The 15611-nt window shown below is 53.2% G+C and overlaps 1 protein-coding gene across 2 annotated transcripts in view; it reads left to right on the top strand.

Annotated features, from left to right (window-relative positions):
* SH3PXD2A (SH3 and PX domains 2A) overlaps positions 1-15611 on the top strand; it is a 275849-nt gene that overhangs the window by 189047 nt on the left and 71191 nt on the right. The window contains exon 7 of one of the 2 annotated variants that reach the window (XM_011977504.1): positions 11820-11864. In XM_011977504.1, coding sequence (XP_011832894.1) covers positions 11820-11864 — 45 coding nt within the window. Of the gene's footprint in view, positions 1-2305; positions 2384-11819; positions 11865-15611 lie in introns of those variants that run through there. The other variant, XM_011977505.1, reaches the window with a different exon arrangement.

The raw sequence follows: 15611 nt of genomic DNA, 5'->3' as shown, positions 1-15611 counted from the left end.
AAAAAAAAAAAAAAAATTTAGCCCAGTGTGCTGGCACACACCTGTGGTTTCAGCTATTCAGGAGGCTGAAGCAGAAGGATTGTTGAGCCCAGGAGGTTAAAGCTGCAGTGAGTCATGATCGCACCACTGCACCCCAGCCTGGGCAAGAGAGCAAGACCCTGTCTCAAAATAAAACATGAAAAGAGAAGGTAGGCCAGGCGTGGCGGCTCACACCTGTAATCCCAACACTTTGGGAGGCCGAGGTGGGCGGATTACTTGACGTCAGGAGTTTGAGACTGACTTGGCCAACATGGTGAAAGCCCATCTCTACAAAAATACAAAAATTAGCTGGGTGTCGTTGTGGGTGCCTGTAATCTCAGCTACTCAGGAGGCTGAGGCAGGAGAATCACTTGAACCCGGGAGGCAGAGGTTGCGGTGAGCAGAGATGGCGCTATTGCACTCCAGCCTGGATGACAGAGCGAGACTTTATCTCAAAAAAAATAAATAAAATAAAAGAGAAGGCAGAGCTGGCCATCTCTTCACCACCCTCCCCCTCGTCACTGCTTCTAGATCCCCGTGACTGAGGGTGTCCTCAGCTCTGCCCTGAAGTACCTTAGACTCTTTGAGTGTTGGAAGGGGATCAGGTCTGGGTGCATAACTTCCCAGCGGGAGGGTTAGATCCTTGCTATGCTAAGCAGTGATGACAGGCTGGTGATAACAGACCAAACTAAGCCTGTCTTTGTATGTTGGCAATGGCACCCCCAGGGGAACCTTGCAAATATGCAGATTTTAACATCCCTCATTTCAGATCTATCAGGGACAAGTTCTTCTGGCCTGTCAGCTCCTGCCATACACAGTCCTGGAGCCTGGTGGCTCTGAGTTGCTCATTTGCGTTTGGCCACAGGGTTCTGGTCAGGGGAACTCCCCTCTCCCCTACCCTTCCTCCATGACTTGGCTCACTCCTGCTCCAAGCCCATGGCTCAGTGGACACTAGGCAGCTCTCTCCTGGGGCACAGGGAGGGTACTCTGAAGGCTAAGTGGATAGGAAGCAAGTGTCTGAATGGACACTGGTACTAGGCCTTCCTTCTGGGATGAGGTGGCTCCCGCCAGACCTAAAGCTGGCTTTTCTGGCTCTGGCTGTGGCTGCCTTCTAGGTTTGTCTACTGCACATCTGACAGGTCTTGTGATGGAACCTCAGTGATACCAAGATGGAAACAATGGGGTCCTTGTCCTCAGGGGACTCCTGGCCAGATGGGGGAGGTGGGCAAGGAAACAGCAGTTTTAAAGCAGTGCTGCACGGGGCTGGGGCCGCGCCACGTAGGGGTCTCTGAGCAAGGCACACAGACCTGCCGTGGCTGCTGAGCTTAATTTACTGAGCTTTCTAATTGGGTCAGCTGGGTGAAGAGGACAGCACCTGTGCAGAGGACATCTAGTGGTAGCAGCCACTGTCCCCAGGTGCCACGTCTTCCGTGTGGGCATCTCTTTCATAGCCCTGGAGTACCTACTGTGTGGTTCTGTTTCAGAGGAGCTGTTGCATATTGCTATTTGTTCAACAAAATCATTGAAGTTTAAAAAGTTCTAATTAATAAGTGTGCCTGGGTAGGAAAGAACTTGGCCCAGGAGCCACCTCCCACCTTTTCCTTATTGTTAGGAAGAGCCCAACAGTTTCCTGGGAGACAAAGGAGGGCATGAATCTTGACTCCCTGTGATTCCAAGATCACTGTCCCGCAGCCAGGTTCCTGACCCTAGGAGATGCGCATGAAATATCCTCCATCAGGGAAGGAATCTCCCTCCAGTGAGAACTCCCGAGAGGCTGATGATTGACCAGGATTGACAGGACAGGGAAAGAGCAGCCCTTTCACATCCCAGGTCAAGACCATAGAGGCCCAGAGAAGTGTTCCAACCTTCCCACGCTGGTACAGCCAGCCAGGGCCAGGGCTGAGCACTGAGCACCAGGCCTCCTTCCTGGCTTCTCCCCTCTCTGGAAGCTTAGCATTAGACAGAGCCGCCGAGCTGTGGTGCTGAAGGGTTAACTCAGCGCTCCCCAGAGAGCCACACACTCCTAACCCTCCCGTCTTCCAGGCCCTCTCAGCTGTGGCCTTCTGGGCATAGCTGGGTCACGTGAGAGCCAGATGTGGGGATTTCCCAAGCAGTGGTGTGTGCGTGCGCACTGCGTGCATGCACAGCTCTGTTTACGTGGCATCTCAGCACTCAGGGGATTGGCCTGGACCCACGCAGAGCAGGGGAGGGATGGGGTAAGGAAAGGCTCAGGGGCTCCCAGCAAACACCATGGGGGGCTGCACCAAGCCCTGCTCCCCCCAGACATTCCACATGAGCGGGTTGTTCCTGTTCGGGCTCCTGTTTCCTGTAGCATCCATCCTGCCAGAGACTATACTGGTTAGGGGTAATTTTTCTAAAAATCTCTTTAAAGGGCTTTGAAGCAGATGCTGGGAGCCAGCAGCCCTTCAGGGTGTTCTGCAGGCTCAGAGGCCTGCCCTTCAGGGTGTTCTGCAGGCTCAGAGGCCTGCATGGGAGCTACTGTGCCCAGCACAAGCCAGGCCTGTATGCCCGTATGTGGTTCCAGAGGCCAAGCCTGGACTAGAGAGGGCAGAGACGTGGGCACCAAGAGGGTCCTGGTGCAGTAGGGTAGCTGGGCCTCAGTTTTCCATGAGCCCTTGGGCTGGAGAGCAATCAGTATTCATCTTTCCATCAGCCACTGAGGGTTAATTGGGCATCTCCTACATTCAAGGTGTTGTGGAGTGCTGACGGGGTTAGCCTTGAAGGAACTAAAGGTCTGATTGAAGAGACTCATAACAAATCTTTATTAATCACCTACTATGTGCTATGCGCTTGCTAGGACTACAGCCCTAACCGGACATTTGGAGCCAGTGGGAACAGTCAGTGAACAAAGATCCTGCTCAGGGCATGATGAGGGAGACAGCAAACCTTGAAAAGTGGGTGTCCTCAACCTCAGTCCAGGAATGAATTCTCCTCCTACCCCTGACCCCCAATCCCTACCCCTGTCTTGCACCAGTGGATGGCAGCATCCAGCCAGATGTCCCCGAGGCTCTGTAAGCCCCACCCCAAAGATGGGTCCAGTTATACCTTCAAGGCCTCCAGGACTCAGCCCTGCCGTCTCCTCCCTCAGACCTTCCGGGACCCAGCCTGTCTCCCCAAACCTACATGACTCCTGAAGCAGACGGGAACGCTGGGGAGGGTGTCTGTGGTTGTGTGTCTGATGCTTTTAGACAGAGGGTGGAGAGTCAGATGGTCTCAACCAGGAGCCGTTGATGCTCCCGAAATAGTTGGCGGTTGATTCATTGATAATCCGATAGCGAGAGTCCAGTCTGGAGAGAAGGAGACATTCCACATTTCGTTGTCCAGGGAGGGGAATGTCTGTCCTGCGTCCATTGCTGTTGACTCCATCACTCACTCGCGGCTCTCAGGGAGACTGAGCCAGGGAGGAGGCGGATTGCAAGACTGGGGGCTGGAGACCAGCGGCTGCTGACTTCATCCCGCTGCCGACCTCTCTGCTGCTCCTTCTCAGTGTGAATGCAGATACTGGCTTTGGCTCGGGCTTCTGGGGGAGCTGGTGGGTGGGGGAATTGGAGGGAGGATCTCCCAGTAAGTGGGGGAGGACCACCAAGGCAGGCCACCCCAGGGAGGCGGGTGGCTGGGATCCTGGAACTCAGAACAAACTTGAGTTTGTCTCTTCTCTGCATACAAATGCCCTGGGGTGGGGAGAGGTGAGAACCTGAGAACTGAGGGGGAGGCCGCAACCCAAAGGGCTGCCGCGGGTTGGGCAGCAGCTGCTGGGAGCAGAGGCTCTGAACCTGCCAACCTCCCTGGCCAGCACCCCTCTCTCCACCCATAGCACCTCTCACTAACCCAGCACCTGTCTTTAACCAGGAAGCTTTGGGTCTTCTCAGCAGGGTGGAGGGAGGTGACAGAACTACTGGCTACTCCGTGCCAGGGCAGCCCCCTCTAGGCAGCCGCAGTGCTCCTAGGGCGTCCTTGGCTTCTCCATCCACACTCACTTAGGCTGGGCTTTCCCTTCTGGCCCCAGGCCTGGCCTAGGCCAGCACCCTTGGACTTAGTCAGTCCCTAAGGGGCTGTGGAGGGTCTCCAGGCCCAGCCCCCACTGCACACCATCCCACCCCATCCCCCTCCTGAGCAGGGAAACTGCTCCTTGACTGCATAACCCAGGGCCGGAGGGTCAATAGTGCATTCCTACTCTGGGCTGGGCTGCCCCCACACATGTTCTGGATTCCGGGGAACAGAGGCAAGTCGTTTCTTGCTGAGAGCAAAAGGAATAGGAATATGGCTACATTTACAAAAAGCAGCAGAAATAAATAAAGCCTTGGCCAGTGGCCAGGGAGGATCAGAAAATGACATCCCCCATGAGGACCCTTTGTTCCCAATTCCTGGCCAGCCTGCCTGGGCTTAAGTCTGATGCCATCACTTCTTGCTGTAGGGCCTTGGGAAAGAACTTTAACTTTTCTTTTCTTTTTTTCTTTTCCCTCCGAGACGGAGTCTCACTCTGTTGCCCAGGCTGGAGTGCAATGGCGCGATCTCGACTCACTGCAACCTCTGCCTCCTGGGTTCAAGCAATTCTCTTGCCTCAGCCTCCCAAGTAGATGAGATTACAGGCATGCACCACTACACCTGGCTAATTTTATATTTAGTAGAGATGGGGTTTCAACATGTTGGACAGGCTGGTCTCGAACTCCTGACCTCAGATGATCCACCCACCTTGGCCTCCCAAAGTGCTGGGATTACAGGCATGAGCCACCGCGCCCGGCCAGAGCCTTAACTTCTCTGAGCCTCACTTTCCTCATCTGTAAATTACAGACTGTTGTAAAGATTAAACAAGAAAATGTTCATAAATGTTTAGCACAGCACCTAGCATGAATGTTAAGTAAGTGGAAACTGGTATAATTATTCTAGCTCCAGCCCTACTGCTTATTTGCTGTGCAATCTTAGGCAAGTCTCTTCTCCTTTCTGGTTCTGAGTCCCTAAATAGTCCTTCCAGCCTGTGGGGTACCACCAAGAAGCCAAAGATGTAGCAGAGAGAGGGGACCTGGAGACAAACAATGGCCTGGCTTTCCATTTGGGATTTGCTTTCTGTCTTTAAGAAGATATCCATCAGAAATTCAGCTCTACTTGATTTCTTCTTGAGTACTTCTGTTTATTTAGCTCAGTGGCCCCAAACCCTCAGGCCTTGGGCATAACCAGCTACATAATTTGCAGGATCCACAAGAAAATGAAGACTCCCTCATTCATAAATTATTAATGAAATCCCTGACAGAAGAGCATTAAATCAGCTGCAGGGACCCTTCTAAACCTAGGACCCTCGGCCACTGCCCAGATCACACTTCTGTGAAGCCAGCTCTGCCTTGGAGGCTCTGAGTGTAGGAGCAGGCCTGGGGTCCAAGCTGCTGCACTAGCAGCATTCACCCCTCGCCCTCCAGTGCAAGGGTACTCTTTCTTCACGCCGTGGGTATCTCTGACCAGCTGGCTGCTGCTTACCCTGGAACAAGCTTTTGTAGAGTTGCCCATGTCAGAAGCAGCTCACACACTAAACACCAGACTTCCACCCAGGTGTGCTTGGATTGGAAGTCATACTTGAACTATTTGTTTTCTGTCATCTTAATTGGTGCCATGTTTTTTTTGTTTTTTGTTTTTTTGTTTTGTTTGTTTGTTTGTTGGTTTTTAAGAGATGGAGCCTTGCTCTGTTGTCCAGGCTGGAATGTGGTGGCGTGATCTCAGCTCACTGCAACCTCCACCTCCCGGGTTCAAGCAATTTTCCTGCCTCAGCCTCCTGAGTAGCTGGGATTACAGGCACACACCACCACACCTGGCTAATTTTTATATTTTTAGTAGAGACGGCGTTTCCCCATTTTGGCCAGGCTGGTCTCAAACTCCTGACCTTGCGATCCACCTGCCTCAGCCTCCCAAAGTACTAGGATTACAGGCGTGAGCCACTGCGCCCAGCCTGGTGCCATGTTCTTTAAGACTTTTTAAGAATTACGAATTGGCCATCCATGTTTTTCCCAGATGACATTCACATGGTTTTCACTGTTGCCCCTCAGTTTCTGCTGCTCTGAGCATGACAGCCTGTTTTAGGTCCTCTAAACTGAGTATCACATAGGCCAAACTACTTCTTTGTAAAGGAATGATAACCCTGTTGAGCTGTTGTAAAGATTTGAGTTGCTGTGTGCCTATGCAGTAGTGCCTACCACAAGAAAGTGCCCTGTTCATGGCAACAATGACAGTGACTGTTACTACTGAATAACAGGACTAGCAGCTCTTAGGCCCTAATTATTTGATGGCCTGAAAGTGGTGGCTAAATTTCCTGGTGTCCTAACCAGAAAGGAAAAGAAACGTGGAGTCTGCAGGAAACCGAAGAAATCTAGTCCTGTGCAGTTTAGTTGTATGGGAGAGGAAAGGCTAAACTGCAGCAGTTATTTAGAAACCAGTTCAAAGCTGTAGTGAGGTAAGAACAGTATTCCCAAAGAGCGAGAGGGCTTGAGTGCTCCAGTGTGTGCAGATACTGAAGGATGGAAGGACATGGAGAAGACAGGGAGGTGTTCATTCCATTGGGCCCCCGGCCTGTCGCCCCTCCCCTCCCCGGAACCCAGGGCGGGGCTGTGGAAAGAAACTGACAAGGCTGGTGACCCAGCCCTGGTCCCCTGAGCCTGTGGTTCTCTTTCATTCTCCATGGAGTTTGTGCTGTTGGCTGTATTCATTCCGGTCTCTCCCACCTGGGCTCATGGCCCACTCTGGATTTATTAGTTTGGATGGATGGAACTTGCTTTACACCAGGGAAGCATTCCTGGAAGCATAGTTTCAGACTAGATTTGGATAAATTCAACCCAATTCTCACTGCTCTGGAGTTACTCAAGGTTAAAAGAAGCCTTACTATGAATCTATAAGGGCCCTTTTAAAAATTATTTTATACTTATTTATTTTGAGACAGAGTCTCACTCTATTGCCCAGGCTGGATTTCAGTGGCATGATCATGCCCTACTGCAACCTTGACTGCCCTGGGCTCAAGCAGTCCTCCCACTTCAGCCTCCAGAGCAGCTGGGACCACAGGCAGGCACCACCACGCCTGTCTAGATTTTTATTTTTTGTAGAGATGGGGTCTCACTATATTACCCAGGCTGGTCTCCAACTCCTGGGCTCAAGCAATCCTCCCACAGTGGTCTCCCAAAGTGCTAGGATTACAGATGTGAGCCACCATGCCCAGCCTTTATTATTATTATTTTTAAGACCAGTCAAGTGCAGTAGTGAGACAGGGAGAAAGAGTGGAAGAAGTTTGACATGTAACTGACTGGGAACGGTTGAGATACTCACCATCTTCAGAGCAGCCAAGGACCCTCTCCTAACCTAGGCCTATCCAGGTGTTCCTATGAAGTCCTTGGATGTATGTGTGCTGGGTGGGGTAGGTTGTCCTTAAAGTCAGGGGCACCTGCAGTGTTGTTCTTTGGTTTCTCAGCATCACCTGGGCCTGTCAAGGATCAGGTTCAGCATCTAAGTGCCTTTGGGTCCCTGTATTTGGCCAGAATCTGCAGTCCCCTGGTTTTCTCCTGGCCTGGCTTATTGCTGGTATTGCGAGCAATGCCATGAGGGACAGCCGTGGCGGGGACATGAGCACTGTGGGCCGTGTGAGGGAGGGACATGGCATGCCTGCCATTTCTCAGGAAACTACTGCTTTCGTCCCTAGCACTTACTCCTCTTCGTGTCCAGAGGCCTAATTCCCAGCCCTCCAAAACCTCCCCCAGGCATTATGCCATTTCAGTCTTAATCCTGCAAAGAAGGCAGGACAGGAGTTTTTTCCCGATTTACAAAAGAAGGAACAGACGTTCAGAGATTTGCCAGCTATCCCAGAGTCAGCGAGCTAAGTGGCAAAGCCAGCACAAGAACCAAGGTTGCTTTTCTTCTTGCTCCAGATCTCTGCCCTCTGTGCCTCCTGAATCATCTGCTATTTTGGACTTGGGTTGCCTCCATTGAGCCTGCATTCAAGTGGTTTTCCCAGGAAGGACAGTCCGTTTCTCTGGAAAGATTCATTACCGCTGTGGTCCACTTGCGTTATGGAGACTACCAGTTTTCTGCCGGGAAGGTCTAGAATGTCAGACAACTGCCTCAGGCAGGCCATCAGACAGGAGCAATAGGCCCAAATGCTTAACTGTACAGATGTGAGCATTGAGGCCCAGAGTATTTATTTATTTATTTAGATAGAGTCTCACTCTGCTGCCCAGGCTGGAGTGCAGTTTTCACTGCACCCTCTGCCTCCCGGGTTAAAGCGATTCTCATGCCTCAACCTTCCAAGTAGCTGGGATTACAGGTGCTCACCACCATGCCCGGCTAATTTTTGTATTTTCAGTAGAGACGGGGTTTCGCCATGTTGGCCAGGCTGGTCTCGAACTCCTAACCTCCAGTGATCCACCCACCTCAGCCTCCGAAGTGCTGGGATTACAGGGTGAGCCACCGCCCAGCCGAAGCCCAGAGTATTTAAGCCACTTGTCCAAGGCCACACAGTGTGTTCTCAGCAAGAGCCAGGGTACAGATTTCCAGTCTGATGCCCTTCACTTTCCAGCAGGCCCGTGACCCTGCTCTGTAGGACCCTTGGTTCTGGGTCACCAGAGAAGGAGGCAGAGACAGGGGAAGACAGGAAGTAGTTGGTTCATGTCAGTCACAGCTGCTCACTTGGCTGTGCCCCCACACTGCTCCTTCACCCCTTTCCCTCTGTCTGTCCAACTCCCCATCTTCCCAGCCCTTAGCCAACAACCTTGTCTGCCTCCTGGCCCAGAGGGCTAGGGTTTATGAGCCAGGGGCTCTTCTCTGTTCCTTGTAATGAGGAAGAAGGGGTCCTTCCCACCCCTTGAGAACTTGCTAGAGTGGGCTAGAGAGAAGGGGGAGGGACTTTGAGTGGGAGCAGCAGAACTGGATTAATTCTGCAGGTCAGGGGACTGGGAAATAAATCATGTTTTAGAGAGAGGTTTCTTTTTAAAAAGACAGGCTAACTTCTAGTCTGCTTCCTATTTTCCTTTGCGGAGAGATATGGGAAGGCCTGCTTATGGGGACTAAAGGCGACAGGTGTGAGCTCTGGTTGTCTGCCCACAGGCCACATGCGGCCCCCTTTGTGGTTTTATAAATAAAGTTTTATTGGAACACAGCCCACTCATTCTTTTATGTATTGCCTGTGGCTGCTTTTGTACTATAAGAATAGAGTTGAGTAGTCTCAACAGAGACCATCTGGCCCCCAAAGCCTACAATGTTTATTATCTGGCCCTTTGCAAGCACTTGTCCAGCAGAACAGGTCTTCTTGGGTTCTCCGGGCCCCGGCAAAACAGCTTTCCTTGGCTCACTGAAAGAGGTTAGCACTTCTCAGGTCTCCTTATGAAGAACCCAAAAGGAACCCAAAGTAGACAAAGTGGTCAAGCAAACTGAAGTGGAGAGTGGAGTGGAGAGAGGGCGAGATGGGGCTGGGATGGGCCTGGTACTAGGCCCGCTCGGGGGCATTTCAGGGCCTTGCAGCAGGCAGCCCACTTGGCCACATCTCTGGGATGCAGCAGCAGGGAGCTGAAACTTCAGCAAGATGTGGGCACCAGGCAGCAACACCCACATTCTGAACCCAGACATCTTTGGCCATACCAGCTTAAATCCTTGTGGGGGCCCTTGGTGTGTCTACCTTGTCTCAGCCCTACCAGGGCTTGAAAGCTGGGCCAGCACTGCTTCTGCTCCCCAAGGAGGCTAGTGACTGCTGAACCTGGGGAGGGGCTCTAACCTCAGATTTTGCCCTGTTTGTCTCTGAGTGAGGTCCCTTGGAGTCCCTCTACCTTCCATTCCAGATAACCCGGTGTCTGAGAGTGACCGTAGGGCAGTATCTCTAACAGGGTGCCAGCTTTTTCTTGGTGCATCCAGTATTAAACACTGCCTAGTTCTTGTCCTTGCAGGTCTGGGGCATGGTTTTCTGGGTGTCCCCAGAGCTGATTGAACCCAGGGAGGCAAACTCATGCTAACCACACTCATGGGAGTTACTGCTAGTGGCGGCTAACCATTATCAAGCACTGACTATGTAGTAGGCACTGCGCTAGGCACTATTACATATTATCTAATTTAATTCTCACAGCAACCCAGAAGGTAAGTATATCACATCATCCAGATTTTTACAAGTTCAGGAACAGGCTCAGAGAGGGTAAGTCACTTCTTCAAAGGAGCAGAGCCTAGATTTGAATCCAGGCAGTCAGACCCCAAAGGCCTTGCTAGACCTCTCCACCAAAGCCCCACTGTGCTAATTTACAATAGAACTGGAAGGGGGCCAGGCTTTCCAGTTCTACACCAGGAGCCAACCTGCAATTGGAAGGTGGCTCGCTGAGTGAGGGAAAGAGTCAGGTACTTTAAATAGAGAGCAGCATCAAGCTCTGATTAGCTCAGGCGTGTGTCCCTGCAAGAGATGGACACTGCTGTACTAGCTGTGTGACCTTGGGCAAGTTATTTAACCTCTCTGGTTCAGCTTCTTCATTTGCAAAATGGAGGGGATAATAGAACTCATCGTTGTAGGGTTATTGGGAAAAATACGAGTTACTATACGCAGAGTGCTTAGCCGGATGCTTGGCAGAGGGGAAATGGTGTGAAGTGTTTGCTGCTGTTTATCAGTACTCTCTGAATGGGTGAGGCCCCTCTCCTGGCAAGCGCCTGGTGGGCAGTGCCAGGGTTTGTCTCTCAGACCTGCAATCCAGCGTTCTTTTAATTGTCCCCACTGCAGCCAGTGCTCTGCTCCTTTGGAGGTGAAGAGCAGCCCAGCAGAGAAAGCAGCAGCCTGGGGATGGCGGCAGACCTGGTTCCATGTCTGAGAGTCATCCCCTGTAAAATGGGGCTAAAAATGCCTACCCTCTTGATGGGGTTGCCGTGGGGACTAAATGAGTCACTGTAGTTCAACTGTGTCAGTGCTCTTGACATGGTGGCCCTCTTCTCTTCTATTCTAGAAATGCACAAACCATTGATTAGACCAAGAGCTTTCTGCCTCATTCAGATGTTAATGGTATCACATCTCAGTCATATGTTCTTTATGCTGCTTTGATTTTGCTCCTTCCTCTTGGCAGGAAGACAACTCTAAATCCCATTTCACAGGTGAGGAAACTGAGGCTCAGATTGGACACCACTGTCTGAGCCTGGAGTAGAGCCCTCATCTCTTCTGGTCACTCAAGCTCCCCGTCCTTCTGCATTGGGGTTGGGGAGCGAGACTCCCTAAAACAGTGTTCTCTCTGTTCTGCTGGGGCCAATCTGTCTTCCTCAGTGGGTGGGGCTGCAGGAAGGGCTGGATGACACATCAGGGTCCAGTGGGTGTGGTGCCCCCAGGCCTAGAGATGGGTCCTGGGCGCTCCAACCCTGACATTTGAGGTTCTGGGTCCAGGCCACTGAGCCCGCTGGCCTTTGAGGATCCTTGCAACCACCAGGCCCCGTGGGACCCAGCCACCCACATGGCCAGAAAGGAAGGGTCAGGCTGCCTTGTACAGGGCTGTGATAACCACGGGCCCCATTCCAGGGAGGATCGTGTAGGATTCTCTGTGCTCCAGAGGAGTCCTGCATTTCGGCGGACACCTCATTATCCCTGTCCCAGCCGGCTGTGTCCCAGTGCCTCTGTAATCACACGGGCCCACGCCCAACAGCCAGCCCAGGGCCAGGAAATCACTCTCCTCCCTCCTCCGCCTTCCGCCTGTGGCCGGCTGAGCACAGCGCCTGCAGCCACTGGCTGTGGATCTCCTGCCTGCCTAACCGTTCTCTCTCTGGTTCTCCTCTCCTGCTGCCGCTTGCTCTCGGGGACTCGGAAGTGTGGCTGTCCAGCTGGGCTGAGTCGCCCAAGAAGGACGTGACAGGTACTGCCCAGCGTACGTGCATGTGTGTGAGCATGTGTGTTCCAGGCCCATGTGCGTGGGAGCCGGTGCCTTCAGGCCCTGCGCATGCTTCCCTGTGATGTGCAGCAGCTGTTTGCCAGCATGGCAGGGGGCCTTCCACTTGCTGTGCCCCCTGCCTCCCCGGTCAGATCCGAACGCGGGGCCCTTTGCTGAGTGATGACCACGTAGCTCAGCGTGTAAGCACATGTGCTCTGGACCCAGGCTGTGTGGGTTTGAATTCCAGCTCTGCTACGTCCTGGCTATGCTGCCTTGGGTGGGGTGTGTAACCTCCTTAAGGGGAAGCCATCCCACCTCGTGGGGAACCTGGCACACAGAAAGTGCTCAGGCAGTGGTGGGGCTTTTGCCATCTTCAGCCTTATCTCAATTGGCCGTTCCAGTGAGAGAGCCAAGCCAAAGACAGTTCATCTCACTTCAGGCAGGTAAACTGAGGCCGAGAGCAGAGGGCCCTGGCACCCACGCCTCATTTCCAGTGATCTCACTGGGGAGCTGGAGATTTGGGGCAGGGGGTGGGGCAGGTCTGTGACTCACTGAAGATGGGTCGCAGCCCCCATGCCCAGCAATCCAGAGCTTGGCCTGCCTGGCTGAGATGGCCCTCAGGGACTGGGGCCTTGGCCTGTGTCTGGGAGGAGCTGGGCAGGAGTCAGGGACTTGCCTTCAGCCTTTGGTCTTACGGGACCGTGGCAGAGAATCCTGGACAGCAGAGTTCTCAGCTTCTGGATGGAGATGGTCAGAGGAGGGATGGAATTTCCAGAAGGGTCTTCTATGGGGCCCCTCCGTTTTTGAGACTGTTACACACCCTGACCCTCTAGCCCCAAACCTGAGAGCAGAGGTTCAGGCTGGGGGAATAGGGGACAAAGCAGAAGGGTGGGAACTGAGTGGGGTGGTGGGGCTGGGCCAGCCCCAGGGTTTAGAGCCCAAAGCTCAGCCCCTCCTGCTGCTGTGGGCGGGGAATGGGAGGTGAGCGTGTTGGGAGGAGTCCAGAGGAGAAGAGAAGGCAGTGGGTCGGAGGCGTTGCAATCGTCCTTCTGGAGTTTCCTGTGACAAGGGCCTGGGCCTGAGCTAATCACTGGGCTCCTGTCCCTTTTTCCCCTCTCCATGCGCCAGTGAGCCAGAGCCCACTTGGCCCACAGCAATACATTTTATTCACCAAACGTATAGCGGAGGGGCCAGCAGTCCCATTCCAGCCTGGGAGGAACCAGTTGTAAGGGGCTAGAGGGACTTTTGTAGGATGCCCAGGGTTGGGGAGTCGTGGGGAACCCGGGGTGGAGGCCAGCACAGGGTCTTACTAGCTCTGTGACCCTGGGGAGGACACTTAACCATGTCTCAAGATGGTCCCAGCTGTTTGGAGCAAGAGGCCCAGGGGAGGCAGTGTGGGCTGGGGGAAAACCCAGCCAGACTGTGAGTCCAGGGCCAAAGTCTCTCTGGGCCTTGGTTTCTCCATCTGGAGTGTTGGAGGGTTCTTTGAGATATGAGACAGGAAACTCAGAGGTAAGGGCTGATGCTGGAGATCCTTATAGATCAGGGGCCTCAGGTTGCTTAGCCTGGCATCCCTCCCGAGTAGGCCTAGGGGCTCTGAGCTGCCTCTCAATCCAGCTGGCAAGTACCCGTTGCCTGCTGAAGGTGGGGTCTGGGAGGGGCATGTTGCAGGGACACAACCCCAGGCCTCCCTTCCCCACCCTTCTCCTGGCACCTGCAGCCCTGGCACCGAGCTGCCTGCTGAACCTGTGGGTTCTGAGCCCACAAAGGAACCAACACCTTTGCTGCTCCCCAGATCTCCCATTCCCTCCATTTGCTTTAAAATGACGTGGTTTCCATAGTACTTGAAGCCCCGTCACTTCATTCCATGCTCAGAACAATTCCCGTGAGGTAGGAACTGCTAATTGTTCCTGTTTCCAGATGAAGCTAAAACTCAAGAGAGGTTACGTGTCCTCCCCAGGATCTCAGAGCTAGTAAGGGCAAAGCAGGACTGGACCTCAGATCTTTAGATTCTAATTCTAAGCATTTCCATCATGAATTTCAGGTAATTACTATGTCCCATGTCATGTCCTGTGGCACTAGTCCTAGGGTGTCGAGAGACTCTTGTCCAAGGCACATGGTTTGGTTGGGGAGCAATGCCCAACATAAAGTTGAGGAGGGAACAGAAGAGAGGGAACAAGAGTGATCAGGAGCCTCCTGGAGGGCAGAGATGCTTGGGGAGAACTGGGAAATTGGAATTGGTAGAGAGAAGGGAAAGCATTCCAGCAGGGGGCAGCAGCTAGAGCAAAGACTTGGAAAGTAAGAAGCTGCCTGGAGCAGTGGTGTTGGGTGTTGGCGCCTAGTGGGTGCTCGATACATGTGTGTTGAATCATGAGTGATGCAGGGAATGGTGGTGTGGGGGACGGGGGTCAAGGAACTTGGGGAGCTCAGATTGGCAAGAAAGACTGGGCTTGAATTTGGCCTTTATTCTATAGGCACCAGGGAGCCATGGAAGGCGTTGGAGCATGGGAGTGACTTGGCGAAAGCCCAGTTGAGAAGTTTAAGTTGGCAGCCAGAGTTCCATCCAGGTGGTAGTTAAAGGAATGCAGATGTGAGGCAAGGGTGGGGCAGGGGTCCAGGGGACCCCCAGGACCCCAGCAGGTCCAACTAGGGGCTCTGTAATAAAGCATAAGGTTCCATCCATGGATGAGACTCATGCAAAGGCCCCTTCCAACCCAGAGAGGCTCTGCTGTCTAGAAGAGGTACACCCCTTCTCCATGCTCCTGCCAAGCACTCCTCATCTAAAGACACCAGGCTCCCTCCACTGCCCCCTCCCCACTCAGGCAGACTCCTCCAGCCCCCAGTTCTGCAGGCCTTGGCTGGAAGGCGATCCAGAGTGGCCTCTGTGGGATGACATCATCGCCCACTGCCTGCCTGGCCTGCAAGTGGTTTCTCATCTGGATACCTGCTCGCAGCTCCCGCCCGCTCGGCTGCCCTGGCCAGGGAACACCCTAAGAGGCAGCTGCCAGAGGGAAGAGCTGGGAGCCTGCCTGTGCAGGGGGAGGGAAGGGCAGTCAGAAGGACAGAGTGTCCGTGTGTCCATCCCACAGCGTTTGGAGCAGCTCCTGAGAGGGGCCAAAGCCTGTCTGTGCTTTCCAATACCTAGAGAACGTTTCCTTAACTTTTCTACCTGTGTCCCAGAGAGTCAGCCTTCAGGAAGCTCAGGCCAATTTTCCAGGAAAATGGTTGGAGGAAGGGGTGTGGGGGTGTGGATTTAACTCAGCTTTGAAACCCTGCCTCAGATTTTCTTGGCTTGGATTAAAATGAGCTGATGTCTGTCCACTCCCCAGCACCTCCTGCTCGTCCTCCAAGCATCTTCTGGCCACAAAGCTGGGGCTCCTTGCTCCTCCTTACCTCGATTTCCCCATCTCCCTTTCTCCCTTCGAGTTTGGCTGTCTCATTTTCCTGTATTTCCATATCAGAGTCGAGGTATTCATATTGACTCCACAAACCAGCGAGTCCCTCTGTTCATCTTTCTGCCAGTTCACGCATTTCACTGGTTCATTTCACACTGACTGAGTGCCTGCCACCTAACAGGCACTGTGGTCTGGTCAGTAGAGGTGGCAAGAGTCAACTGGAAACCCATACTCTAGGCCAGGCATGGTGGCTCATGCCTGTAATCCCAGCACTTTGGGAGGCCGAGGCGGGCAGATCACTTCAGCTCAGGAGTTCAAGACCAGCCTGGCCAACATG

This window comes from Mandrillus leucophaeus, unplaced genomic scaffold, assembly GCF_000951045.1.
Source record: "Mandrillus leucophaeus isolate KB7577 unplaced genomic scaffold, Mleu.le_1.0 Scaffold18, whole genome shotgun sequence".
Lineage (NCBI taxonomy): Eukaryota > Metazoa > Chordata > Mammalia > Primates > Cercopithecidae > Mandrillus > Mandrillus leucophaeus.
Note: the sequence above shows the minus strand (reverse complement) of the source record. Positions and strands in the feature narration are given on the sequence as shown.